This window comes from Podarcis cretensis, assembly GCF_951804945.1.
Source record: "Podarcis cretensis genome assembly, chromosome: 18".
Lineage (NCBI taxonomy): Eukaryota > Metazoa > Chordata > Lepidosauria > Squamata > Lacertidae > Podarcis > Podarcis cretensis.
Genome location: NC_137188.1, coordinates 4,186,217 through 4,213,736, shown reverse-complemented (window position 1 = coordinate 4,213,736; position 27,520 = coordinate 4,186,217). Strand labels below are relative to the sequence as shown.

Here is a 27,520-nt window from a genome sequence, read left to right as displayed (position 1 = left end):
TGGAGGGGGACTTATTGGTTTGCTTCGTTCTTGCTTTCATTATGTATTTGGTGTTTTTCTCTTTCTTATTGTTATACTGCAAAATGCCCTGAAATCTACAGATGAAGGGCAGTACGCAAATTTAATTAATAATAATACTATTATTATTGATGCTTTAGCTGAGATCCCTGCATTGCAGCAGATTAGACCCTTGGCGTCCCTTCCAACTCGATGATTCAATGGTTCTAATAATAACTGGGATAGCTCAGTTAGCAGAGTGTGAGACTCTTAATTTCAGAGTTGTGGGTTCGAGTTTCACATTGGGAAAATGATTCCTGCATTGTGGGGGTTGGACTAGATGACCCTCGGGGTCCCTTCCAATTTTACAATTCTATTGATGTTGTTGATGATGATGATGATGATGATGATGGACAGTGAGGCTGGGCAATTTGGGCAGAGGGGATCCTCCCCCCCCCCCAAATTTCCACCGAGACAGCTGTGGTGCCCTCACAGAGGACTAGGCACCTTTTTGCCTACAATACATTTATTATTATATATTTGTTCACACATTATTAATCACAATCCTCTTTGAACAGTTTCCTCTTGATCTCTCATTCTACTGGTTAGACTCGCTGATATCCCAGCCTGTAAGATTTGGTCGCCAGTAAGGTAAAGGTAAAGGGACCCCTGACCATTAGGTCCAGTCGTGACCGACTCTGGGGTTATGGCGCTCATCTCACTTTATTGGCCGAGGGAGCTGGCGTACAGCTTCCGGGTCATGTGGCCAGCAGGACTAAGCCGCTTCTGGTGAACCAGAGCAGCGCACGGAAACGCCGTTTACCTTCCCGCCAGAGTGGTACATATTTATCTACTTGCACTTTGGTGTGCTTTCAAACTGCTGGGTGGGCAGGAGCAGGGACCGAGCAACGGGAGCTCACCCCGTTGTGGGGATTCGAACCGCCGACCTTCTGATCGGCAAGTCCTAGGTTCAGTGGTTTAACCCACAGCGCCACCCGCGTCCCCTTCGGCCACCAGTAGTTGCATATAAAAATAAATTCTTTTGATTCTTTGGTACATCTGACTCAATGATTCCTAAAAGGAATGCTTCTGGTCTTTTTGGCAGGGGGGGAACGTCCTTTTAAGCATTCCTTTTCCGCAAAAAACCTTTAGCTGCTTTGCACGCCCACCACACAGGAATAAGCGCTTTGTGGACCCTCAAAACCGGGGAACTGCAAGCCGTGAGCTGAATCGCACTCACCGCGTCAGAGTGTTAAGAAGCCTCAGCGCCTCCATCTTGCCTTCCTCGCCGGATTGCTCTACTCCACCATCCTCAGAAGACCGGGAAGCGTCCCTCTTGGAAGTGCAGATGGGGGCAAAGTCCTGCAGCGCCACAGAGAGGAAACAGGAATGAAAAGGAGCGCCCACTTTCGTCTTCCATTCTTCGAGGATGAAACTGATGGACTATGCAGAATTGGTTAAAATAACAGGAAGGATTCGAAACCTGCGGGACCAGAGGTTATCAGAAGGCTGGAGTAAATATACGGACTATTTGAAAAGCAATTGCGATGAACCGATTACGCTGGTAGGTTTGCAAGAAGTTTTGTAAGGTGAATTATTTGAAATATTGCAAGGAAGATAATGAGGAGAATTATTAGTTAAGGACAATTAAAGGTAATATGAAATTCAGAAATGCATAATACAGTGGTACCTGCGAGACATAAGTCAAGGTCTCTGAGTTTAGACTTTGGGATTTCCGGACATTTCCCCATCAGCCCCCTCTTCCCCTGTTTCCGCAATATGGCAATGGAGGTGATGCTATTACAATTCCAAAGGAAATGTCAAGCAGGGAGGGAGGGGGAGGTTTCTTCCCCCATCAAAGGAAGCCACACCCTGCCCTCCTCCAGGAGCATGGGGGGGGGGGCAACAGTGTGCTGCCCGCCCCCCCCCCCCGAATCCCAAGCACAGCTTCCCCCCTTACCCCGACGGCTTGTCGCTCTTCCAACTTGCTGCAATGAGAACTCTTGCTGTGACCGTAGCGTATAAAAAGAACTCTCTTACCTTTTGGGGAATCCTTAAAGGTAAAGGTAAAGGTACCCCTGCCCGTACGGGCCAGTCTTGCCAGACTCTGGGGTTGTGCGCCCATCTCACTTAAGAGGCCAGGGGCCAGCGCTGTCCGGAGACACTTCCAGGTCACGTGGCCAGCGTGACATCGCTGCTCTGGCGAGCCAGAGCCGCACACAGAAACGCCGTTTACCTTCCCGCTGGTAAGCGGTCCCTATTTATCTACTTGCACCCGGAGATGCTTTCGAACTGCTAGGTTGGCAGGCGCTGGGACCGAGCAGCGGGAGCGCACCCCGCCGCAGGGATTCGAACCTCCGACCTTTCGATCGGCAAGCCCTAGGCGCTGAGGCTTTAACCCACAGCGCCACCTGCGGGGGAATCCTTATTCTTGCCCAAAAGGGAAAAAAATAAGCACAATCTACCGTTCAGTTGTGAGACTTACCTCCGAGGAGTCCTCTCCACTGCAGCTGCTGCTGCTGCTGCTTCCTGTCGACGCAGTTTGCTGCCCACGAAGCTCATCGCGCTCCCCTTGCAGGATCCGGGCCATCAGCAGGCAGGCGGCCTCCTGAGCCCGAAAAGTGTACATCTGCAGCGCCAGTCTCTGCTTCTCCTTCTCCATCAGGTGCAAGCGGGTGTTGAGGGAGCTCAAGGCCTCCTGAGATCAGAATTAGGAGGTGTCGTGAACTGGCAGGATTAGTGAACTAAACAATTTAACCCCTGTGTTGCAAACAATAGTCAGTAATATCCAAGGCAACACGATGACCAAATACAATGATACGATATCAATACAGTCATAAAAAGGTAAAGGGACCCCTGACCATTAGGTCCAGTCGTGGCCGACTCTGGGGTTGCGGCACTCATCTCGCTTTATTGGCCGAGGGAGCCGGCGTACAGCTTCCGGGTCATGTGGCCAGCATGGCTAAGCCGCTTCTGGAGAACCAGAGCAGCGCATGGAAACGCCGTTTACCTTCCCGCCGGAGCGGTACCTCTTTATCTACTTGCACTTCGTGCTTTTCCAAGTGCTGCTCCGGTTCGCCAGAAGCGGCTTAGTCATGCTGGCCACATGACCCGGAAGCTGTATGCCAGCTCCCTCGGCCAATAAAGCGAGATGAGCACCGCAACCCCAGAGTAGGCCACGACTGGACCTAATGGTCAGGGTCCCTTTACTTTTACCTAACTTGTTAAGATACAGTTGTACATTTATCCACTCCATGTTTACAGTGTCTCCAGGCTTTGTTTTGCACATGGCACCTTAGTATGTTTGTTAATATTAACAACAACAACAACAATAATAATATATTTATACCCCGCCCATCTGGCTGGGCTTCCCCAGCCACTCTGGGCAGCTTCCAAAAAAATATTAAAATACTGTAATACATCAAACATTAAAAGCTTGAATGGTTACAAGTCTATCTCTATTCTACTTATTATTCTAGTAAATTTGGTTTTATACTTATAAGCCAGTTTGTGGTGGTGGTGTTTTGAGGGCCACAGAATAACAGAGCTGGGGAATTGGAAGGGACCCCGAGGGTCACCCAGCCCAACCCCACTGCAATGCATCTGCCTGGTCGAGCCCAGATGCTTGAATTGGTGCAAAAAGCAGGCATAGGCAAACTCGGCCCTCCAGATGTTTTGGGAGCATCATCCCTTTCTAACAGGACCAGTGGTCAGGGATGATGGGAATTGTAGTCTCAAAACATCTGGAGGGCCGAGTTTGGCTATGTCTGTCCAAAAGGGAGCAGAGTGGAGGGGCTGTGTCTACTCAGTTGCCCCACGCTGGTGGATCTTGTCTTGAATGCTCCAGGATCTGCTTCGCTTTGGACTTTGGACGCGTGGCTTGACGCCGGATTGGGGGCTGGACCTACTGACTTGCCGCCAGGGAGGCCAAGGGTTCAGGACAGGAGGAGAGATTCAGCCCCACCTGCTACAGGGGGAAAGGCTGAAAAAATTATCAGACTCGGCTGAGGCACGATAGGTTAATGGGATAAAAAAAACCACTAAGGACTAGAAACTTATTGTGGACTATTTTGCACAAGAGAGTCCAAATCTCCCATCGCTCACCCTCGCCTCCTGCAACTCCTGCAGCAAACGTGTTTTCTCCATCCTGGGTTGAGCTGCCTCGGAGGGAAGCGTCTCCCGCAAGGCTTTCTGGACCGCGGCCACCTTGGTCCCGATCCGGGAGGTGATTCTGGCTGCGGCAGAATCGGGCCCGGGAGGTGGCCGGCAGGGCGGGAGCTTCAGGGAGGCCTGCTCCTCTCTCAGGCGCCGGATGTATCCCCGCAACACCTTCCTCTCGCCCTCTTCTGAACGGCGCAGCTCTGAGAGCCTGAATGGGAAAGGGGGGGAAATTCAGGCTCCTATGACCTGGCGCTCTCTAGATGTTTCAAACTATAACTCTCATCAGCCCCAGACAATTACAGATTGAGCCCAGGACTCTCAGGGCCACAGAAGACAGAATCACAACTCAAGATGGGTTCCACAGATTGGAAAACTGCATGCAAACTAACAAAATGAATTTCAGCCAGGACAAATGTCAGGTTCTGCACTTAGAATCATCGAATTGTAGAGTTGGAAGAGACCCTGCAGTGCAGGAATCTCAGCTAAAGCATCCTGGACAGATAATAATAATAATATAATAATAATTTATTATTTATACCCCGCCCATCTGGCTGGGTTTCCCTAGCCACTCTGGGCGGCTTCCAACAGAACACTAAAATACAATAACCTATTAAACATTAAAAGCTTCCCTAAAGAGGGCTGCCTTCAGATGTCTTCAAAAGTTTGGTAGTTATTTATCTCTTTGACATCTGGTGGGAGGGCGTTCCACAGGGTGGGTGCCACTACCAAGAAGGCCCTCTACCTGGTTCCATCCAACCTCTGTTTAAGCAGTTCTCAACCTGTGGGTCCCCAGATGTTGTTGGACTACAACTCCCATCACCCCTAGCTAGCAAGGCCAGAGCTCAGGGATGATGGGAGTTGTAGTCCAACAACACCTGGTTGAGAACCGCTGGAAGGAGAATCTACAGCCTTCCAAGGCAAACTATTCCACCGTCAGTCAGCTCTTACTGTCAGAAAGCTATTCCTGATGTTGAGTTGGACTCTCCTTTCTCGCAGCTTGAAGCCATGGGTTCGAGCTGAACATAGAATCATAGAATCATAGAATCATAGAGTCGGAAGAGACCACAAGGGCCATCGAGTCCAACCCCCTGCCAAGCAGGAAACACCATCAGAGCACTCCTGATATATGGTTGTCAAGCCTCTGCTTCAAGACCTCCAAAGAAGGAGACTCCACCACACTCCTTGGCAGCAAATTCCACTGTCAAACAGCTCTTACTGTCAGGAAGTTCTTCCTAATGTTTAGGTGGAATCTTCTTTCTTGTAGTTTGGAGCCATTGCTCCGTGTCCGCTTCTCTGGAGCAGCAGAAAACAACCTTTCTCCCTCCTCTATGTGACCTCCTTTTATATATTTGAACATGGCTATCATATCACCCCTTAACCTCCTCTTCTCCAGGCTAAACATGCCCAGCTCCCTTAGCCGTTCCTCATAAGGCATCGTTTCCAGGCCTTTGACCATTTTGGTTGCCCTCCTCTGGACACGTTCCAGTTTGTCAGTGTCCTTCTTGAACTGTGGTGCCCAGAACTGGACACAGTACTCCAGGTGAGGTCTGACCAGAGCAGAATACAGTGGCACATGAGTCAACAGGGTGATGCAGCAGCAAAAATAAAAAGGCTAACTCTATTCTAGGCTGCATCCACAGAAGTCTAGCATCCAGATCAAGGGAAGTCATAGTCTCACTCTGTTCTGCCTTGGTCAAACCACATCTTGAATACTCTGTCCATTTCTGGGCACCACAATTTAAGAAGGATTTTGACAAGCTGGAAGATGTCGAAGATGATCAAGGGCCTGGAAATTTATGGGGGAAATTTGTTATCTATTTCCCTTATGTACGGAAAGAAGGAGGACCAAGTTTCATCAAATTTAATAAATAATAATGATTTGCCTCACAGCTCATTCTCCCTCCTTGCCATCCCATGCAGATCCTGCAAGGCGGGTTGTCTGAGCTCCCTTTTCCTCACCTCTGCTCCAGGCAGCTGAGACCAGGCCCCCCAGAGACGTCCTTTCCGCAACGTCGCAGAGACCGATAGGCTTCGCCCAACACTGCCAATTTCACCTCTGACAACCGCCCTGCGATAGGGAGGAAGGGCGGAAAGAGGGTTAAGCGTTTTACGTCAACGGCTGCCCTACGAATATCTGTTAGAGAGCCAGGAAGCAGATGTTTCTGGACACAGGAAGCTGCCTTAGCTTGCACAAGTTCCCAGTCCTCATTGTTCTGCCTGGCGGTTTAACCGTCAATCCCTGTTTGCAGGGAGCGCCGGGAACTGTAGCGCTGTGAGGGGGGGGTCTCCTAACAACCCTCTGCGCCATTAACTCACTACAGTTCCCAGGACTTGGGGGGGGGGGGAGGCATGACAGCTTACAGTGGTATGGTACAGCTTCTGTAAACGTACAATGGACACCTGTACAGGTAAGCTGAGAACATTGAAAACAAGGTGATATATGCGCAGAAGCATACCCTCCAACTCTTCTCCAATGGAAATAGGGACATCCCATTCCATAATGATAATTTTACTATTTACTCTGGGCAGCTTCCAGCATACTGTATTTTTCGCTCTATAAGACGCACCAGACGCACCTATTTTTTGGAGGAGGAAAACAAGAAAAAAAATATTCTGAATCTCAGAAGCCAGAACAGCAAGAGGGATCGCTGCGCAGTGAAAGCAGCAATCCCTCTTGCTGTTCTGGCTTCTGGGATAGCTGTGCAGCCTGCATTCGCTCCGTAAGACGAAGAATAAGGCCTCCCCTTACTTTTTAGGAGGGAAAAAGTGAGTCTTATAGAGCAAAAAATACGGTATATAAAAACATAAGAAAACATTAAAAATAAATAAATTTAAACTTCCCTATAGAGGATTGCCTTCAGACGGCTCAGTGGTTTGATAACTCCATACCCTCCAACATTTCTCCAATGAAAACAGGAACATTCTAAGGAAAAGTGGGACATTCCAGGATCAAATCAGAAACCGGGATGGCTTCTCTAAATCAAGGATGTCCTTGGAAAATAGGGACCCTGGGAGGGTCTGCAGAAATGGCGATATGAGGGGCTACCAACAAAACAAGAGTGGCTGTTAAAATTGACGGAATATGCCGAATTGGCAAATTTAACCATGAAAATTAGAGGTCCAGAAGAGACAGTTTTTAAGAAGGATTGGGACCATTTTGTAGAATAAGTTTACTGTAGTATTGTTTTATTTTGTAGAATAAGTTTATTGCACCCGTGTAAAAATGCAAGTAGGATTTGAATGAAGAACAGCAGAAAAAAATATCTGGGAACAAGCGGAAAGAATAGGACACAGCATAATAATAAGATGCGGCAACATTAGAAAATATGGGGAAACCATGGAGAGGGGAAAGGGGAAGTCAATTGATAAATGAGTATTAATTGGAAAATAGTATTGTGTATTAAGTTTAAGTTTAAAGCGACGTGGGTGGCGCTGTGGGTTAAACCACAGAGCCTAGGGCTTGCCAATCAGAAGGTTGGCGGTTCAAATCCCCGTGACGGGGTGAGCTCCCGTTGCTCGGTCCCTGCTTCTGCCAACCTTGCAAGTTCGAAAGCACCTCAAATTGCAAGTAGATAAATAGGTACCACTCCGGTGGGAAGGTAAACGGCGTTTCCGTGTGCTGCTCTGGTTCGCCAGAAGCGGCTTAGTCATGCTGGCCACATGACCCGGAAGCTGTACGCCGGCTCCCTCGGCCAGTAAAGCGAGATGAGTGCTGCAACCCCAGAGTCGGTCACGACTGGACCTAATGGTCAGGGGTCCCTTTACCTTTTATTAAGTTTGTAAACTTTTGAAAAAGAACATCAAAAACCTCCACGGTGGCTCACCTGCAGGGCACAGGCCTCCCTCCTCTCCTCCTGCCTCTGTTTCTGGGTGCAGTTTTGTTGCTGTCAAGGATAGCAGCACCTCGTAGGCCTCCAAGCAGCGTTCACTGACAAATCCAGGAAATGCAAAGATATTTGCATTAATTTGCAAAGCACCCAAGCAATTTGGAAAATTCCAATATTTGGTCGTTTCTTGGTTCTACCTTTCCTGCAAACTGCTTTGGAGGTTTTTGTGGGTCCTCCTTGACCAGCGAGCGGCACTGTCAGGAGCGCTCCAGCAATAAGTTGAAGTTAGCTCTTTATTAGGGGGAACAAGGTCTGCTCAGGAGGTTTTTCTCGGAAAGCCTTTCCCCATGGATCAGTTGCTGAAAGTCCCCACCTCCCCACAGCCATCTAAGCTCCCTGCTTTCTGGGGGTTTCCCCAAGCAATCGGAGACTATGCCTGCGTGAAGCCAACCTCTCCTCCGCCCTTTTTACGTCTTTACTGGTTCTGGGAGACTAGCCGGGAGGGGAGCTTGTTGCAGCAGGAGGGGGAGATATCTGTGACCTTCCTCCTCTTCAACAGTGGCCACCAGCTTGCCATTAAAAGAGGACTGGACAAATTCACGAAGAATAAGGCCTATTAATGGCTTATAGCCACAAACTCCTCCTTTCCCTCCTTCAGCTTCCGCCTCTGATTCTGGACTGCTCTCTGCCACAGACTCTCCCCGCCTCTTCAGCTTCTGACACCTCGTCTTCCCAATCTTCTCCCTCTTGTGGGAATGTTCAGGGATGCAGGAGAGGATATATTGTCTGATTATAGCCTTTCCAACTTGTGTAAACAAGTTCACAATTTTAGCAGAGTAACATTCCCCTTTTTAAACTCACAGCGGATGCGTTTGCTCAGGCTCGCTAAAGCCTCTATAATAACTGTTCTGCTATTTTCCCCTTATTCCCTCATAAAAGATAAGACACAACACAGTCTTCTATAAATGTATAAAAAGAGTTTACTCACATTCTGTTCACAATCGGATCCCAGAAGGCAGACTTAGTTTAGAAAAGTAACATATACCTGGAAACCATCTCCTAAGGAGACAGGCCAAGAGAGCATCTTTGGCTAAGCAGATGTTGCTTCTTCGATGCATGTAGTCAAAGAGAGAGAGATGGCTGCCCTGCCCTGTGCTTTTGTTGTTACCTGCACAGGTGAGGCCACGCCCACCTCTAGTCACATGCAGAGGAAGTCTATTTCATCCCAGAAAGAAACATGAAGTTGACCCGCTGGCTGGACAAACATCCCTCCCCAGATGTAAACATGTTCACTCTAGGAATGTTGTACTTGACCGCTCTTGTGTTTCACATCCCACACCTCTGACCACTCACCATTGACTTGCCACCCCTCCCCGGGCTCTGAGCTTTCTTCCCTTTGGGGTCTCTCAGCCGGTTGCCCCCCATCATTCCCTTGCCTCTAGCCACTCCACAAAAGGTGCACAAATTACACAAAACAAATATAAATTTTGCAAGCCGTTTTGAAAAGCGCGTGCTCCGTCGCCGACACCCCTGCTCACCTGCACAAGACAGCCAAGCGCAGGGCGGTCTCCTCAGATTCCCGTTGCCCCAGCAACAAACTGATGCCCTCCATGTCGCCCTTGGACTCCTGCAGAGTCACCGAGAGGAGCTGGTTGAGGCCTTGGAGCTTCTCGGTGAATCTGGATGGGGGAGAAGCAGACGCTCAGCACAATTCTGCTGTTCCCGCAGCTCCCGCTAATAGCAAACTCGGGTGCTGAGTGCCGATGGAAATTGGGGCAAGCAGGGGCCGCTTTGAAAAAGGCGGGGGAATTTGCATCCTTGGAGGGGTGGATGTTTCAGGGTTTCACAGAAGAAAGCTTGGACTACTGCAATGCACTCTATGTGGGGCTACCTTTGAAGGTGACCCGGAAACTACAACTAATCCAGAATGCGGCAGCTAGACTGGTGACTGGGAGCGGCCGCCGAGACCACATAACACTGGTCTTGAAAGACCTCCACTGGCTCCCAGGACGTTTCCGAGCACAATTCAAAGTGTTGTTATTGACCTTTAAAGCCCTAAATGGGGGGGGGGACTTCCGGGTCGGCGCCATCGCCGAATGGCGGACTCCCTCCGAGCTCCGGAGGGAGTCAGCTGGGTAGGGGTCGGGTCCTGCCGTGCCGGCGACGCGGGGACCCTCAAAAACCATGGGCGGAGATGCCCATGGACTTGGTGACTCGGCGGGCACCGTTTGCGCCCCCCCCGACCCGTGAAGGAGCCTTTTTAAAGGCTGCGGTGCGGGTGACGGGGGGGGTGTGGTGCTGTGAGTCCAATGCTTCCCCTGCCCAGCGAAGCCGCATGCCATTCGGCGGAGAGCAACGACTTCTTCTTTGAAAATTTCGGATTTGGAGTAAAAGGAACAACCCGTGAGTAAATTGATTGGACTTAAAAGGGAAATTTGATCTTTGAATTTGGAGCGAGCGGGGGGAGTGCAAAAAGGAAGTCCGCCCCCCCCCCCCCCCGTTGTAGATGGCTCAACGCAAGGATTTGACAACTAAGATCGAGAGATGAACTTGTTTACCTGAAAAAAAATTTTAACTTCACGAAGGGAAATTACAATAATTGTGCTGGAGGAGAAGACTGATTTGTGGGAACTAAAATGCAACCCCCCCGGGAACCGGGAACGATCCGCTATGAGAGACTGGTGAAGAGACACAGAAACTTTGACAGCTGTCAAAGTAGCTGTCAAAGCAGGAAAATAAAAGAGAACTTTGTTACGATGGCTTTGCTGGTTAGATTTGTTACAATTTGGACATAAATTATTGGAAATAAAGGCAACAAGTTATTTGACTTTTGGGTCTGATTTTGAAAGAAATTAAGTTACCATATTCCCTCTAGAGGGAGGCTGGGACATTGCAACAGTAGCAGCAAGTGGAAAAATACTATGAATTTGAGCAGGATCTGTTATCTCTTGGGAAAGCTGCAAAAACGAAGCATTATTTTGTCTACAGAGGTTTCTATACTAAAGGAGACAATGGATTTATCTATTGAAGAAAGGAAGGGACTTGACGCAAGTTATGTTCCTGAATAACAAAAGCCTCTGTGGAGAACAAGAAGTTTCTGAATTAGAAGGTTTCTGCAGCAGAACAGGAAAAAGCAACCTGAGGAATAAGAGCTGGACCAAATTTGAAGCCGGAGTATTTGGAACATCCAGATTTTAAAAGGACCAAGAAATAGAATTTAAGTTAGACTCTTAAACATAGAGGTCTGGATGGAAGAACAATGACTTTTTCTGAGAGTTTTTTCGAGATTGGACTTTCTGAAATTAAAAGCTATCAAAAGACGGCAAAGTGGAGTTGAGATATAGACGTGGATACACCAGGCTGGCAGTAGACAATGGATGAACTTTGGGGATTGGAACCGGGGAATGGGGGGGGGGGGGGAGATTTGGAATCCAAAGGCTGTAAAATTATATATTATTTCTTTCTTTTCTTTTTTCATGTTTGTTGTTTGAAAATAGGGGAATTCGTGGAAGGGAAATGGGGTCGATCTTAGGGAATTATATAAAATATAAGGAGAAATGGTTCATTAAGATAAATAAGATAAATTAATTTGGAATTAATGGGTTATTTAAAATTACAAATAAGGTTTTAAAATTTGGGGTAAGAATCTGTGGAATCAATTTAAGGGAAATGGAATACAAGAGGGGGAGGGGGGGAAGTCCGGGAAAGATGCCACTGAAACCAAGTGTAAATCATATTTGTTTTTTCTTTCTTGCTTGCTATCTTTCCTTTTTATTCTGGAAAATTTTTAATAAATATTATTTAAAAAATAATAATAATAAAGCCCTAAATGGCCTCAAAGGCCCAGTATACCTAAAGGAGCGTCTCCACCCCCATTGTTCTGCCCAGACACTGAGGTCCAGCGCCGACGGCCTTCTGGCTGTTCCCTCCCTGCGAGAAGTGAAGTTACAGGGAACCAGGCAGAGGGCCTTCTTGGTGGTGGCGCCCGCCCTGTGGAACGCCCTCCCACCAGAGAACACAAAGAGAACAACAAGTACCAGACTTTTCTGAAGGCAGCCCTGTTCAGGGAAGCTTTTAATGTTTGATGGATTACTGTATTTTATTATTTTGTTGGAAGCCGCCCAGAGTGGCTGGGGAAGCCCAGCCAGATGGGCAGGGTATAAATAATATATTATTATTATTATTATTATTATTATTATTATTATTATTAAAAAGCAATCTGAGTCAAAACAAAAGGGGACAAGTCCTTCTTGCTCTCAAAGGGACTGAGCATGCTCTGCGGCCAACTCTGTAGTTCATTGTTGAGATTCCTGCACTGCATGGCGTTGGACTAGATGACCCTTGTTTTTCCCTCCAGCTCTACAAGCCTGAGATCCTGGGAGTGCAGCGTCTGCTCAGGGTGTTTCTACCAGTTTGATCTCACCTCTGAGCCCCAGGAGGTTGAACTTGTGGCTCGTGAGGGAATAAGGGAAAAGTTGGCTCATTTTGTGGTGGACATGGTGAAGGACTTTGGGGACATTATTTATAACGAGATTTATTTATTTTTTAAAGGTATTTAAGGTTGTTGTTGTTGTTGTTTAGTCGTTTAGTCGTGTCCGACTCTTCGTGAGCCCATGGACCAGAGAACGCCAGGCACTCCTGTCCTCCACTGCCCCCCGCAGCTTGGTCAGACTCATGCTGGTAACCTCGAAAACACTATCCAACCATCTCGTCCTCTGTCGCCCCCTTCTCCTTGTGCCCTCAATCTTTCCCAGCATCAGGGTCTTTTCCAGGGAGTCTTCTCTTCTCATGAGGTGGCCAAAGTACTGGAGCCTCAGCTTCAGGATCTGTCCTTCCAGTGAGCACTCAGGGCTGATTTCCTTCAGAATGGAGAGGTTTGATCTTCTCGCAGTCCATGGGACTCTCAAGAGTCTCCTCCAGCACCATAATTCAAAAGCATCAATTCTTCGGCGATCAGCCTTCTTTATGGTCCAGCTAGACCAGAAGGCTTTTTAGTAGGGACAACTCATACAGGTGTCCACAATAGAAACAGGTAAATTGATTTCTTTAATGCGAATATTATATGCACAAAAATGATGCGAAGAGACGGTACCAAATATTGCGTCAGCTGAAGCTGACACAAAACGTAGAACTTGAAGCATGGGAAGTCCCAATAAAAATGTATAATTTGGCAGAAGATTTGGACTATATGATATGTATTTGTATAATTTGGAATATTTAAAGTGATTTGATTGGATTGTTAAAATGGAAAATTTAATTAAAATTATTTTTAAAAAAACAACAATGTAGAACTGGCAAGTTTGACTCCCCAAATTTTTTTTTCAAAATAAAATGATTAAAAAAAGAAAGGGAGAGAGAGAATAGTCGGGGCAGCCTTACCCACGCAGCTCCTGCCTTTGATCCTCCATGCCTTTTGCAGGGGTCTCCTCAGGATGTGGGCTTTGCCCGGGGTGCAGGCAGCAGGCGGGGTGGGCACTGGGGGCGCCTCGGAAACAGCAGGCAAAGTTTTGGGCTGCCACGAGTGGGTCCTAGAGGGCAAAGCAAGACAACTTGAGGCAGAGTCCTCTTTGTGATATATATTCAAAAAGAAAGAGTAAATATATACAGCGGGAAGGGAAAGGAGGCTCTAGAATCTGTTTGCTCTTTTTTTTAAAAAAAAAATAATTATTGAGTTTTCCATATTTAATTACAGAAGGTAAAGGTAAAGGGACCCCTGACCATTAGGTCCAGTCGTGGCCGACTCTGGGGTTGCGGCGCTCATCTCGCTTTATTGGCCGAGGGAGCCGGCGTACAGCTTCCGGGTCATGTGGCCAGCAGGACTAAGCCGCTTCTGGCGAAACAGAGCAGCGCACGGAAACGACGTTTACCTTCCCGCCGGAGTGGTACCTATTTATCTACTTGCACTTTGACATGCTTTCGAACTGCTAGGTTGGCAGGAGCAGGGACCGAGCAACGGGAGCTCACCCTGTCGCGGGGATTCGAACCGGCGACCTTCTGATCGGCAAGTCCTAAGCTCTGTGGTTTAACCCACAGCGCCACCCGCGCCCCCATTTAATTACATATCATGACACAAATCTATAACATAAAGCATTGCTCAAACAGAGCACCGACTTCCTTTTTTTTTATAGGATATTTATTGAAGTTTTCAAGAATGATACAATGTAATCCAAAAAGAAAAGAAACAACAAAAATACAAAAATAAAAACAACTAAAAACACATAGAATTTCCATTTACTTATTTTCTTTTAACTTATTTTCCAGACCTCCTCATACCTCCCTTTCTTATATTCCAGTTCAAATTATTAATTCAGCAAATCCTCGCCATTAGTTTTTACTTATTTCAAAACCTTATTTTCCATATCTCTTAAGCATTACAGCTGGAAACCACTTAATTTCTGTCCAACATCAATCTAACATTCATTAATTTTACAATATTTCTGTAAATAATCTTTAAATTTTTTCCAATCTTCTTCCACCAACTCTTCTCCCTGGTCTCGGATTCTGCCGGTCATTTCTGCCAATCCCATATAGTCCATCATCTTCATCTGCCACAGAGCATCGACTTCCTTCCCTCCTTCTTTCTGACTTCCAAACATCTTTTAATAAATTCTCGCATTTCTATAGCCACTTTTTAACTTTAAATCTTCTTTTTTCATAAAAATTACCTCCTTATATGTAAATCGGTTCCTTATTTTCACATTACAAAGCATTTCAATTCAAACCTACAAACGTTTTCAAATCTTTACAGTTTCCTTTCATATTAAATATAAATTTGCTCCAGTCCTTCTGAAACAGTTCGTCTCGCTGATTCCAAATCTTCCCTGTCACCTTTGCCATCTCCACATATTCTACCATCTTTATCTGCCAATCTTCCAATGTAGGAAGTTCCTGCTGCTTAAATTTCTGGGCCAGGAGTATTCTCACAGCCGTTGTGGCATACATAAACAAATTTACATCTTTTTTTCTGAATTTCCTTAGAATCTGTTTGCCCTTGATCTGTAAAGTATCATCACACCGCTTTAACCAGCGAGAGCTTCCCCCAAAGAATCCTGGAAACTGTAGTTTGTTCAGGCTGCTGAACCTTCTTAGGAGTCGCCTCTTGAGCCTAGAGAGCTACAATTCACAGGTTTCCCCTGGGAAAGAGAGACTGGCAGTTAAACCACTCGGGAAACTGCATTTCTCTGAAGGGATCAGGCTTCTCCTGACAACACGCCTTGAGGAAACTATAGTTCCCAGTCCTTTCTTCTGCCCATCCTGAATCTTTTTGGTTGTCTGCAAGTTCTAGTTTCATGAGAGAGCAGTGGCGTAAGGCAAAGGCAAAGGACCTCTGGACAGTTAAGTCCAGTCAAAGGCGACTATGGGGTTGCGGCGCTCATCTCGCTTCAGGCTGAGGGAGCCGGCGTTTGTCCGCAAACAATTTTCATGTGGCTGGGTCATGTGGCCAGCAGGACTAAACCGCTTCTGGCGCAATGGGACACCGTGACGGAAACCAGAGCGCATGGAAACGCCGTTTACTTTCCTGCCACAGTGGTATCTATTTGTCTACTTGCACTGGCGTATTTTCAAACTGTTAGGTTCTGCCCGGACACTGAGGTCCAGCTCCGAGGGCCTTCTGGTGGTTCCCTCGCTGCAAGAAGCCAAGTTACAGGGAACCAGGCAGAGGGCCTTCTTGGTGGTGGCGCCCACCCTGTGGAACACCCTCCCACCAGATGTCAAAGAGAAAAACAACTACCAGATTTTTAGAAGACATCTGAAGGCAGCCCTGTTTCGGGAAGCTTTTAATGTTTGATGCATTACAGTATTTTAATATTTTGTTGGAAGCCGCCCAGAATGGCTGGGGAAGCCCAGCCAGATGGGCAGGGTATAAATATTATTATTATTATTATTATTATTATTATTATTATTATTATTACATGGCCAGCAGGACTAAACCGCTTCTGGCGCAACGGGACACCATGACGGAAACCAGAGCGCATGGAAACACCGTTTACCTTCCCCCTGGAGTGGTACCTATTGATCTACTTGCACTTTGACATGCTTTCAAACTGTTAGGTTGGCAGGAGCAGGGACAGAGAAACGGAAGCTCACCCCGTCGCAGGGATTTGAACCGCCGACCTTCCAATCAGCAAGCCCAAGAGGCTCAGAGGTTTTGACCACAGCGCCACCCGAGTCCCAGCAATGGTGCAGAGTCTAGCGAGGAAGGTTCTCTTTTAAGCTGCCCGAATTGGTGATCATCAGTACAGTCATAACACGGGCTATATACAATTTGGACTGCACGATTTTGAGTTGCGCACTGCGCTGAACCTGGAAGTACCGGAACGGATTACTTCCGGGTTTTGGCGCTTGTGCATGTGCAGAAGCGCCTAATCATGACCTGCGCATGCGCAGATGTGGCACTGCAGGTTGCAAATGTGCTTCCCGCATGGATCACGTTCGCAACCTGTGCGTCCACTGTATATGCCATTTCTGGATGCCAAAAAACTCACCTGGAATCCCAAGGACTCTTTCTCCCTGACCGAGCTGGTGGCTCCGTAGGGAAGTGCTTCCATCTCGGAGAGGGCCCCTTGGAGATCTTTGACCTGGAGGGAAACACGAGACAAACAGCATTGCTGCGCTACCTGAGTCGCCCCAACACCTCGCACTGCTCTGCGGCATCACAAGGCATTTGGAGAGGCTAAAGAGGCAGGGAGGTGGTTAACTTGATGGTACGGTTTTTGCGAGAACTTTAAAAAAACAGAATGGAATACAAGGGGTTTTGGGAAAGGATACATAATGAGATGAAGAAAATGTTAAGGTTGGTAACCCCAAAAAACCTGAAGCTTTTCTCTAAGGTGTAATAGGGATGAATGTCCCCAAAACGATGACTAAATTATTTGCCTATGTAGCAACAGCAGCCAGAATCCTATATGTGCAGAAATGAAAAGAAGGAGGAATACTGTGCGGGGGGAAAATAATAAATTATTATTACTATTATTATTATTATTATTAATCTCAGCCCAGGAAGAATGGCTCTTAAAATTGATAGACTGTGTGAGAGGAGGAGATTATTGAAGGGGGGGCAGCGGATGGGAAAGGATAAAAATAATTTGTAATAGAGGAGATATGTAATAGGTAAAAGCAGGCTATATAATGGAGTAGGAAAAGGGTGGGAATAAAAACATCATGGGAGTTATTATTATTATTATTATTATTATTATTATTATTAATACTCCATCCATCTGGCTGGCTTTCCCCAGTTACTCTGGGCAGCTTCCAGCACATATGAAAACATAATAAAACATCAAACATTACAAACTTCCCTATACGGGGCTGCCTTCAGGTGTCTTCTAAAAGTTGTGTAATTCTTTATCTCCTGGACATCTGAACGGGAGGGAGCTCCACAGATTTTAACAGATTAATTTCAAGGGTGGGAAGTCAAAACATCGCAGGAAACAGGTGGTGAAGTCGAAATTAACTTGTTATATAAAAATACAACAGAATTCTCGAAGGGATGTGGGAATCCGGAGGAACGAACTCAAAGCTGGAGCGCACCTTCCTCTGTAGTTTATCCCTCTCCTCCTGGTAAGCACAGAGGGCAGCTTTTGATCTGTCGAGTTCGCCGTCCCTGCCTTCCAGCTCTTCACGGAGCATAGCATTCCTCTCTTCGTACAAGGCGATTTCTCTCTCGTAGATGCTCAGCCCATCTGCCAGGAACCCTGCTCCAGAAGTCTGGGCTTCCGGGTCCGGCTGGGGCCACGGATCTTTCTTGCTTCCTTGGAATCTCCTTAGGCTATCTTCCAGGCCCTGGGAAATTAGAATGTATAATAATAATAATAATAATAATAATAATAATAATAATAATAATAATTTATTTGTACCCCGCCCATCTGGCTGGGTTTCCCCAGCCACTCTGGGTGGCTTCCAACAAAGATTAAAAATACATCAAAATTAAAACTTCCCTGAACAGGGCTGCCTTAAGATGTAAATGTCAGGTAGTTGTTCTTCTCTTTGACATCTGATGGGAGGGCGTTCCACAGGGCGGGTGCCATCACCGAGAAGGCCCTCTGTCTGGTTCCCTGTAGCTTTGCTTCTTGCAGTGAGGGAACCGCCAGAAGGCCCTCGGCGCTGGACCTCAGCGTCCGGGCAGAATGATGGAGGTGGAGACGCTCCTTCAGGTATACCGGACCGAAGCCATTTAGGGCTTTAAAGGTCAGCACCAACACTTTGAATTGTGCTCGGAAACGTAGAATGCAGCATAGAACTGTAGAGCTAGAAGGGACCCCTGAGGGTCATCCATTCCAATGCAGGAATCTCAGCTAAAGCTTCCCGGACAGATGTCCATCCAACCTCTGCTTAAAAACCTCCAAGGAACGAGAACCCACCGCCCCCTTTCCACGGTAGAAAAGCTCTTACTGTCAGAAAGTTCTTCCATGTGTTTGGTCAGAATCTCCTTTCTTTGTCACTTGAAGACATGGGTTCGAGTCCTACCCTCCAGAGCAGGAGAAAACTAGCTTGTTCCCTCCTAAATTTGGCAGCCCTTGAGATATTTGAAGATGGCTCACCTATCTCCTCTCAGTCCCCTCTTTTCCAGGCTAAACATCCCCAATTCCCTCAACCGTTCCTCATCAGGCTTGGTTTCCAGACCAAGGAGAAGAAGAAGAAGAAGAAGAAGAAGAAGAAGAAGAAGAAGAAGAAGAAGAAGAAGAAGAAGAAGAAGAACAACAACAACAACAACAACAACAACAACAAGAACAAGAAGTTGAAGTTTTAGGTATACCCCGCCCTCCCCAGCCAAGACCGGGCCCAGAGCGGATAACACCAGGTATATAGACAATTGATTGAAATACAACTTAAAAACAAGATTAAAATACAACTTTAAAATGCAACCTCATTTCAGTAGAAACTCAAATCAAATTTTTTTGGGGATGAAAACGTCAAATCTTCACCAAGGCCAACTATCCCGACTGGGAAGTCCCCAAATAGGAGTTCCATCACAGAAGGAGAAAGGAAAAAGGAAAGAGGGGGAGGGGATCAAGTTGATTCCAAGCCAAAGACCAGGCAGAACAACTCTGTCTTACAGGCCCTGCGGAAAGAAATCAGATCCTGCAGGGCCCTGGTCTCATGAGACAAAGCGTTCCACCAGGCCGGGGCCAATGTTGAAAAGGCCCTGGCTCTGGTTGAGACTAATCTGACTTCCTTAGGGCCCGGGACCACTAGGGTGTTGCTATTTATGGACCTTAAGGTCCTCCGCGGAGCAGACCAGGCGAGGCAGTCCCGTAGGTACAAGGGTCCTAGGCTGTGAGGGTCCTTAGGTGGGAAGAACCAGCTTCACAAATTGCAGCTGGCGTACATGTGAAAACGATCTAGGGGTCTTGGTGGCAGTGGTGGAGGAAACTGCTCGGACGCCTGGGGTGGTGCGCCCAGGGGCGGGGTGAACTGCCCATAGGGGTGGAGCAAGGGCAGGACGCACTGTGGGGCCTCCAGAATCTGCCTGCCTCCTCTCACTCAGCTGCCCTACAGCTGGGGGGGGGAGGCAGCAGACGGACCCTTTGGGCAACGTGGAGCCTGTGCGCACCCAAGCCACCAAGACACGTGGCTCGGGCAAGCTGCAGGCCCCACAGTGCATGCCACCCGACATTTTGTCACCCCCCTCAGTGGTGACACCCGGGGCAGACCGCACCCACCGCACCACCCCTTCCTCCACCCCTGCTTGGTGGACCACAAGCTTAACATGAGCCCACCATGTGATGCAGCAGCAAAAATGGCTAACGCTATTCTAGGCTGCATCTACAGAAGTCTAGTGTCCGGATCAAGGGAATTCTGTTCTGCCTTGGGTGGACCACCCCTGGAATACGGTGTCCAGTTCTGGGCACCACAATTTAAGAAGCATGTTGACTTCGACTCTCACAGGTTAGAAGATGGTGCCTGAAGCAAGTCTCCTGTGAGCCGCAGCAGAGTGAGTAGGAGTTTTAAAAAATATTAAGGGGGAAAGATACACTCCCGGAAAACAAGCTTATATCCCAGCCAGATAAGGACTCCTGGAATTGCCAGATGGCGTTTTAAGCATCCTCCCTTCCTTTGAGGCTGAAGCCACCCAAAACGGCTGGACGGCAATTGTTGACACCCGAGATAGTCCCCTGCCTTTGGCCGCCCCCCCCTGAAACCCAGCAAAAGCTATTCTTCTGCCTGGAGACGCCAAAGAACCTTGGATGTTTGTCTGAGATTTATGGTGGAGTGGAGCGACGTAGTCTGCAAGCAGCCATTGAGAAGTGAAGGTAACTTTGCTAAGTCTGACCAGCTGGTCGAATCAACATATGGATTAATTATACAGCCCCAGGGGGAGGTAAGCCTTTAATGTTCCATTTCTTGGAATTTGGAATTTGGATTCCCAGTTATATTTGGTAAAGTGAGAGATTTTACTTTCTTGGGCTCCATGATCACTGCAGATGGTGACAGCAGCCACGAAATTAAAAGACGCCTGCTTCTTGGGAGAAGGGCAATGACAGGCCTAGACAGCATCTTGAGAAGTAGAGACATCACCTTGCCAACAAAGGTCCGTATAGTTAAAGCTATGGTTTTCCCAGTAGTGATGTATGGAAGTGAGAGCTGGACCATAAAGAAGGCTGATCGCCGAAGAATTTATGCTTTTGAATTATGGTGCTGGAGGAGACTCTTGAGAGTCCCATGGACTGCAAGAAGATCAAACCTCTCCATTCTGAAGGAAATCAGCCCTGAGTGCTCACTGGAAGGACAGATCGTGAAGCTGAGGCTCCAATACTTTGGCCGCCTCATGAGAAAAGAAGACTCCCTGGAAAAGACCCTGATGCTGAGAAAGATGGAGGGCACAAGGAGAAGGGGATGACAGAGGACGAGATGGTGGGACAGTGTTCTCAAAGCTACGAACATGAGTTTGACCAAACTGCGGGAGGCAGTGGAAGACAGAAGTGCCTGGCGTGCTCTGGTCCAGGGGGTCACGAAGAGGCGGACACGACTAAACAACTAAAAAACAACAACAACCCGGATAGGCTACTACTTAAAAAACAGTTGGTTTGGAAAAGCATTTGGTAGCCGCTTTGATTTGTTTATATCTGAACTGAGAGTATCAGAACTGTTGATAAGCGAGCCCAGGTGGCAGCTGCAGAGAGTCTCCAAAACTGGTCCTGTAGACTCAAGGCCGCCACACTTGGAGATGATTGATTTCTGCAAACTGCCGACAAATACCGTATTTTTCGCCCTATAGGACGCACTTTTTCCCCTCCAAAAATGAAGGGGAAATGTGTGTGCGTCCTATGGGGCGAATGCAGGCTTTCGCTGAAGCCTGGAGAGCGAGAAGGGTCGGTGCGCACTGACCTGTCTCGCTCACCAGGCTTCAGGAGAGCCGCAGTGCCAGCCTCACAAGGTTGGGGGACAGCGGGGAGGCGGAACACCGCCATCCCGCTGTCTCCCAATGTGGTTTGGAGGCTGACGGCGGGGAGACGCGTGCTTCTCCCGGCCGCCAGCCCTGCAAGCTCCGGGGACAGCTGGGAGGCGCAGCACGTCTTCCCGCTGTCCCCGGACCTGGTCTGCAGGCGGGCGGCGGGGAGAAGAGCGCTTCTCCCCGCTGCCGGCCCTACAAGCACCTGGGGGGGGGGAAATAATTTTTTTTCCCTTTATTTCCCCCCAAAAAAACTTGGTGCGTCCTGTGGGCCGGTGCGTCCTATGGGGCGAAAAATACGGTAAGCATAATTATTATGGTACTGACTAGAAAGAACTTCCAATACCCTTTCAACCCCCTCAGGGACACCAAGCAGGTGCTGGCCTTTAGTGATGCCCTCCCCCCCTCCCCTGAAAGAGAATGTGGACCCCTCAGGCGGGCAAACGGCCCCTGCCCCCAGGAGGAGGAGGAATGTGGCTTTGCCAACCTTCTTGGGCTCCAGGCATCCTTCCAGCTCTGCCTTGGCGCTGGGGAGGCAGCTTCGGTGAGCAAAGACGGTGTTCTCCAGGGACGTGACGGCCTTGTGGACATCAAGGAAGAGGTCGTCTGGAAAAGATACGGGAGGAGGGAATGGGAGTTTAAAAATAATAAAAAGTATTCTTTTTCCAATTATAATTTACTAAGTTTTAACATTTTTTACCGTATGCAGCCAGAACACAATTTCGTATTTTCTCTTATTTTTATCGAATTCCCACCCTGTTTTCCATGGAATTGTTGTTTCTTCCCCTTCTCCCTTCTATCAATCAAATCATAACCACAATATTATACGCTAATCGCTTCTGCTGCTCAAAGCTCAAATCCTGCTCACGAATTCGTCATGCTGTAATATTTCTTTAAGTAGCCCGAAAAAAGGCACCCATTCTTCCTCTTTTTTTAATTTTAATTTTTATTGGAATTTTATTTACAACATAACATAACCCCCCAGGGCATTCTCAGTGGTGGCTCCTCAGGCCTAGAATGCCAGCCCTGCCAAAGGAGATACCCCCGGCACAAATGCCATCTCCTTTTTGGACCCACATCCAGTTCAGATTCATCCATCCTGGTGAATTGCACGGTGAGAAGAGGAAAGGAAAAAGTTGAAGCTTCACTTCCTCCCTCCTGGAAGTAAGGGGGCGTGACCAAGCTGCGTCTAGGAACAGACCTCTATACTCTTAACTCCTTCATGCACTAACTAGTAAGGTAAAGGTAAAGGGACCCCTGACCATTAGGTCCAGTCGTGACGGACTCTGGGGTTGCTGCACTCATCTCGCTTTATTGGCCGAGGGAGCCGGTGTACAGTTTCCGGGTCATGTGGCCAGCATGACTAAGCCGCTTCTGCCGAACCAGAGCAGCGCACGGAAACGCCGTTTACTTTCCCGCTGGAGCGGTACCTATTTATCTACTAGCACTTGGACGTGCTTTCAAACTGCTAGGTTGGCAGGAGCTGGGACTGAGCAACGGGAACTCACCCCGTCGTGGGGATTCGAACCACCGACCTTCTGATCGGCAAGTCCTAGGCTCTGTGGTTTAACCCACAGCGCCACCTGCGTCCCTGCACTAACTAGTACTCGAGCACAATTACGTTTGACTGCAATCTCCTACCATCTCTAGGCTGAGGAACGGCTCCCTCCTTAAACCCCAGGGTGAGTTCAGCTTTTCATTCAAGAACGAGGAGGACAAGGAACCTGCTTTGGTCTTTGGAGGAAAGACCATCGCCCTGCACAAACTCAGCAAAGCCTTACCTCTTTCTGGATGGGCTGCCGGAGGAGGCAGGGCCGCTGCTGGATTTGGGAACGGCAGACAACACCGTGGGAGACTTGCCGTGTACTCAGAGCACAGGTCAGAGCACAGGTCGTCATCCTCCCTGCAAGGAAGGACGTTTCAGTTCAGATCCAACCCAAAAAATAAATAAAATCCTTCTGTTCTTGCTCTTACAACCCCCCTCCTATTCTAGAAAAGGTCTAATGTCATCATTTCATGGACCAGATAACACGTGGGGTCCCTTCCAACTCTACAATTCTGTGATTCTAGGTTAGTGGCCATCACTGCCTCATGGGGCAAGGAGTTCCACAGATTCCCAACAACTGATATTCAGAAGCATTACTGCCTCAACATAGTAGCCATGAGTAGCCTGGAGTGGAGAATCCTTTTAAGGGAGGGGGCTTTTGTGCCAAAGAGAATTATTGCCCCCCTGTACCCTGATTTATGATAATACAATAATCTTTATTGTCATTGTCCCATACAGAACAACGAAATTGAAAAATCTACATAAAACATTCAAAACCCAACAAGCCTGCTATCTCAGCTATCCCCAGCCTGGTTAGCCCCCTTAAAAAATCTGATACCCCATTTTTAAATACAATATACTTCCACAGAGACTACCTTACACTGCGTTTAAAACCAAAATCGCATTTGGGTAGAAACTATTTCTCAGGCGGCTAGTCCTAGTCTCTATAACCCTATACCTTCTTCCAGAAGGCAGAAGCTGAAAGAGATAATTTCCGGAGTGCGCACTATCCTGCGCTATCTCTGCAGCTTTCCTATGGCACCTGGAAGCGTAGATTTGATCCAAGGTGGGAAGAGTGCACCCAATTATTCTCTCCGCAGTCTTTGCAACCCTGGACAGCATTGTTTTTCCCCTGACCGTGTAGCTCCCAAACCACACACACAGACCATAAGTTAATGCACTCTCCAAAGTACAATGGTAAAATGCCATCAACAGGTCCTTTGAGAGATTGTTTTTCCGGAGAACTTAACCTGGCCTTGCTCTGCTGCAGGTTCTCAATTCGGCCGTGGAGACGGGCAATGGTGACCAACAGCCCTGTGATATGCTCTTCGTAGCGGAGGATTGCTCCTTCGTCAGGCGCATCACCCCCAAACCTCTCGCCTGCAGGGTCTTCGTCCCCCTGGCTCCCAGAAGGCAGGGACGCGAGCAAAATCAGAAAGGATATTGTCAGCGCTGTTGTGGGATGGAGCAGTGACAGGCTGCAATTCAACAGGTGCAGCCCACGCTTATCCAGAAAGGCCTGTGCATATAATGGGGGAGATCCTTACCTTGTAAATCTATTATTACAAGAGCTTAAGAAGACACCTGACAAGGCAGCGCGGTGCAGTGGTTAGAGTGGTACTCAAAGGCTGCAGTGCGCCACCCCGGTGTGGCAGGAGAGGATGGCAAATTTGGAGGGAAGATTCAAGGACGATCAAAGATGTGGGATGTGAAACACAAGAGCAGTCAAGTACAACATTCCTAGAGTGAACATGTTTACACGTGGGGAGGAATGTTTGTCCAGCCAGCAGGTAAACTTCCTGTTTCCTTCTGGACTAGAGGTGGGCATGGCCTCACCTGTGCAGGTAATGACAAAAGCACAGGGCAGGGCAGCCATGTCTCTATCTTTGACTACATGCATTGAAGAAGCAACATCTGCTTAGCCAAAAATGCTCTCTTGGCCTCCAGCCAAGAGAGGACAAAGGGACTATCTCCTTAGGAGATGGTTTCCAGGTGTATGTTACTTTTCTAAGCTAAGTCTGCCTTCTGGGATCCAATTGTGAACAGAATATGAGTAAGTAAACTCTTTTTATATTTTTATAGAAGACTGTGTTGTGTCTTATCTTTTATGAGGGAATAAGGGGGAAATACCAGAACAGTTATTACAGAGGCTTTAGAGAACCTGAGCAAACGTATCCGCTGTGAGTTTAAACAGGGGAATGTTACTCTGCTAAATTGTGAACTTGTTAACACAAGTTGGAAAGGCTATAATCAGACAATATATCCTCTCCTGCATCCCTGAACATTCCCACAAAAGAAACATTTAAGCATTTCTGTGAAGTATAGTATAGTACCAAAATAACTTTTTAGGATTGCTAATTAAGGAGGGATGGCTTGTGAATCTGATGGACTATGCTGAAACGGAGAAATTAACTGCCAAATTAAGAGGACATAATGACAAAGGACATAATCTTCAAACATCTGAAGGGCTGTCGTGTGGAATAGGGAGCAAGCTTGTTTTCTCCTGGTCCGGAGGGCAGGACTCAAACCCATGGCTTTAAGCTACAAGAAAGGAGATTGCGACTAAACATCAGGAAGATGTTTAGATCTTTCTGGTGCAAGAGGTGTTCATTCTATGAAAATGTTTAAGGAAGAAGGGAGACCACGAATGGATTACCTATGGAATTATCACCCATATATGACGTCACTGGTAGGATTTGAAATAAAAACAGTAGATTACTGGAAGATTTATCGGTAGCGGGGTTTAGACAATTAAAAATAGGTGCGTTATAAAACAGCTAATAAAAAGAACAGTAAAAAGCAAACGTCAGGAGAAGAATGGGTGGGAAGCCAAGAAGAAACTTTGTGTGTTTAAAAAATTGTATATGATGCTAAATGCTTTGAAATATTTTTGGAGGGGAAAATATATATTTTAAAAAATAAAATTTTAATTATTTGCAGAATATGGATAGACATCTTTTTGAATTGAGAGCAAGAGCATCAAGCAATACAGAGGACAATCCTAGCTGTAATCCAAAACAAGGATTTTCAACTGTGACAAATCTGAAGAATCAGAAAAGAGCAAGGCTTATTTGCGTTGATGAAATGCTTGTCTCAAATTTAGACCCTATAAATGAGATTACCCAGGAAAAGCAAGCTCACGTCTCTCACTGAGCTACACATATATAAGAGGCTCGTTTACAATTATATTTTGGAAAGGATTCCTGTTTTTCTGTAGCTGCATTGCTTTATACTTTCTTGAATATCCCACGATCATATTATAAAGTAGTTGTGTTCTGTATTGCAAACAGACCACTGCCACTGCCAGGACTCGCTTCTTTTGCCTTCCAATGTATTTCTTATCAGTAAAAAATTTGGTGTGGTGCAAGCAGATTTATACAGTGGTGCCCCGCAAGGCGAATGCCTCGCAAGACGAAAAACTCGCTAGATGAAAGAGTTTTCCGTTTTTTGAGTCGTTCCGCAAGACGAATTTCCCTATGGGCTTGCTTCGCAAGACGAAACGTCTTGCGAGTTTGTTTCCTTTTTCTTAAAGCCACTAAGCCGCTAAGCCGTTAATAGCCGCTAAGCCGCTAAGCCGTTAATAGCCGCTAAGCCACTAAACTGCTAATAGCCGCTAAGCCGCTAATAGCCGTGCTTCGCAAGACGAAAAAACCACAAGACGAAGAGACTCGCGGAATGGATTAATTTCGTCTTGTGAGGCACCACTGTATCCTGAAAAGTTGGCTGAGAGAAAGTTCGAGAAGCACTGATCTAGGATGTGGGAGACCAGGGTTCAAATCTTGCCACTCCACCTTGACTGGGTGGCCAGCCACTGCCTCTTTCAGCCTACCTGGCAGAGGGGGGATTAAATAGGGAGGGGGAGGACAACCACAAAGGCCACCTTGAACCCCCTGGGAGGATATAAAAGTGGGATATGAATAAGGATAAATACGCAAGGAAAGCCAAAGGGAGTGCAAATGGCCATTGTCATCCTGGATAGCTCAGCTAATCTAATGCTTATTGGTTGGATTTCCCTCCTAAATTGATTTTTGAATTCTGAATTCATTGTTATTCACGTTTTATACTATATTTTATGCTGCTTTTTGTTGCATCAATTAAGCAGCCCAAGTAGGACCAATTCAGCCAGCTAGCCCTGGGGATTATCTAATTGATTTTTTAATTTTATTGTTATTCATGTTTTTATACTGTATTTTATGCTGCTTTTATAATTGTTTTAAAGTGTTTCAAATTTGTTGTTAGCCGCCTTGAGCCCGGTTTTCTGAACCAGGAAGGGCGGGGTATAAATAAAAAAATATTATTATTATTATTATTGGCTGGTTAGTGTGTGGTGCTGAGAATGCCAAGGTTGCAGGTTCGATCCCTGGACAGCTGCACATTCCTGTGTTGCAGGGGGTTGGACTAGATGACCTAACAGGCTCCCTTCCAACTCTACGATCCTATGAGACTTAGGAAAGCTGGTGTCCCTGGATCAGGTCTGTCCGCTTTGTCAAATGAATGAAACCACATGGTTTTAACTGGATTTTAAACCCATGTGCAATTCATGGTTACGGTTTCGCATTTTGTTGTGCCGTTACCTTCCTTGGTGTGTAGTGCAAA

General features: G+C 47.1%; 1 protein-coding gene across 3 annotated transcripts in view; it reads right to left on the bottom strand.

Annotated features, from left to right (window-relative positions):
- The window catches only part of USHBP1 (USH1 protein network component harmonin binding protein 1), a 32,057-nt gene that overhangs the window by 1,818 nt on the left and 2,719 nt on the right, over window positions 1-27,520 (bottom strand). The window contains exons 2-13 of one of the 3 annotated variants that reach the window (XM_079960530.1): window positions 24,175-24,443; window positions 23,160-23,281; window positions 21,866-21,984; window positions 17,517-17,768; window positions 16,472-16,564; window positions 13,365-13,513; window positions 9,524-9,664; window positions 7,983-8,086; window positions 6,118-6,226; window positions 4,102-4,366; window positions 2,483-2,695; window positions 1,238-1,440 (exon numbers count right to left, since the gene is read on the bottom strand). In XM_079960530.1, coding sequence (XP_079816656.1) covers window positions 1,238-1,440; window positions 2,483-2,695; window positions 4,102-4,366; window positions 6,118-6,226; window positions 7,983-8,086; window positions 9,524-9,664; window positions 13,365-13,513; window positions 16,472-16,564; window positions 17,517-17,768; window positions 21,866-21,984; window positions 23,160-23,281; window positions 24,175-24,443 — 2,039 coding nt within the window. The remainder of the gene's footprint in view (window positions 1-1,237; window positions 1,441-2,482; window positions 2,696-4,101; window positions 4,367-6,117; window positions 6,227-7,982; window positions 8,087-9,523; window positions 9,665-13,364; window positions 13,514-16,471; window positions 16,565-17,516; window positions 17,769-21,865; window positions 21,985-23,159; window positions 23,282-24,174; window positions 24,444-27,520) is intronic. The other 2 variants (XM_079960529.1, XM_079960531.1) reach the window with 2 other exon arrangements.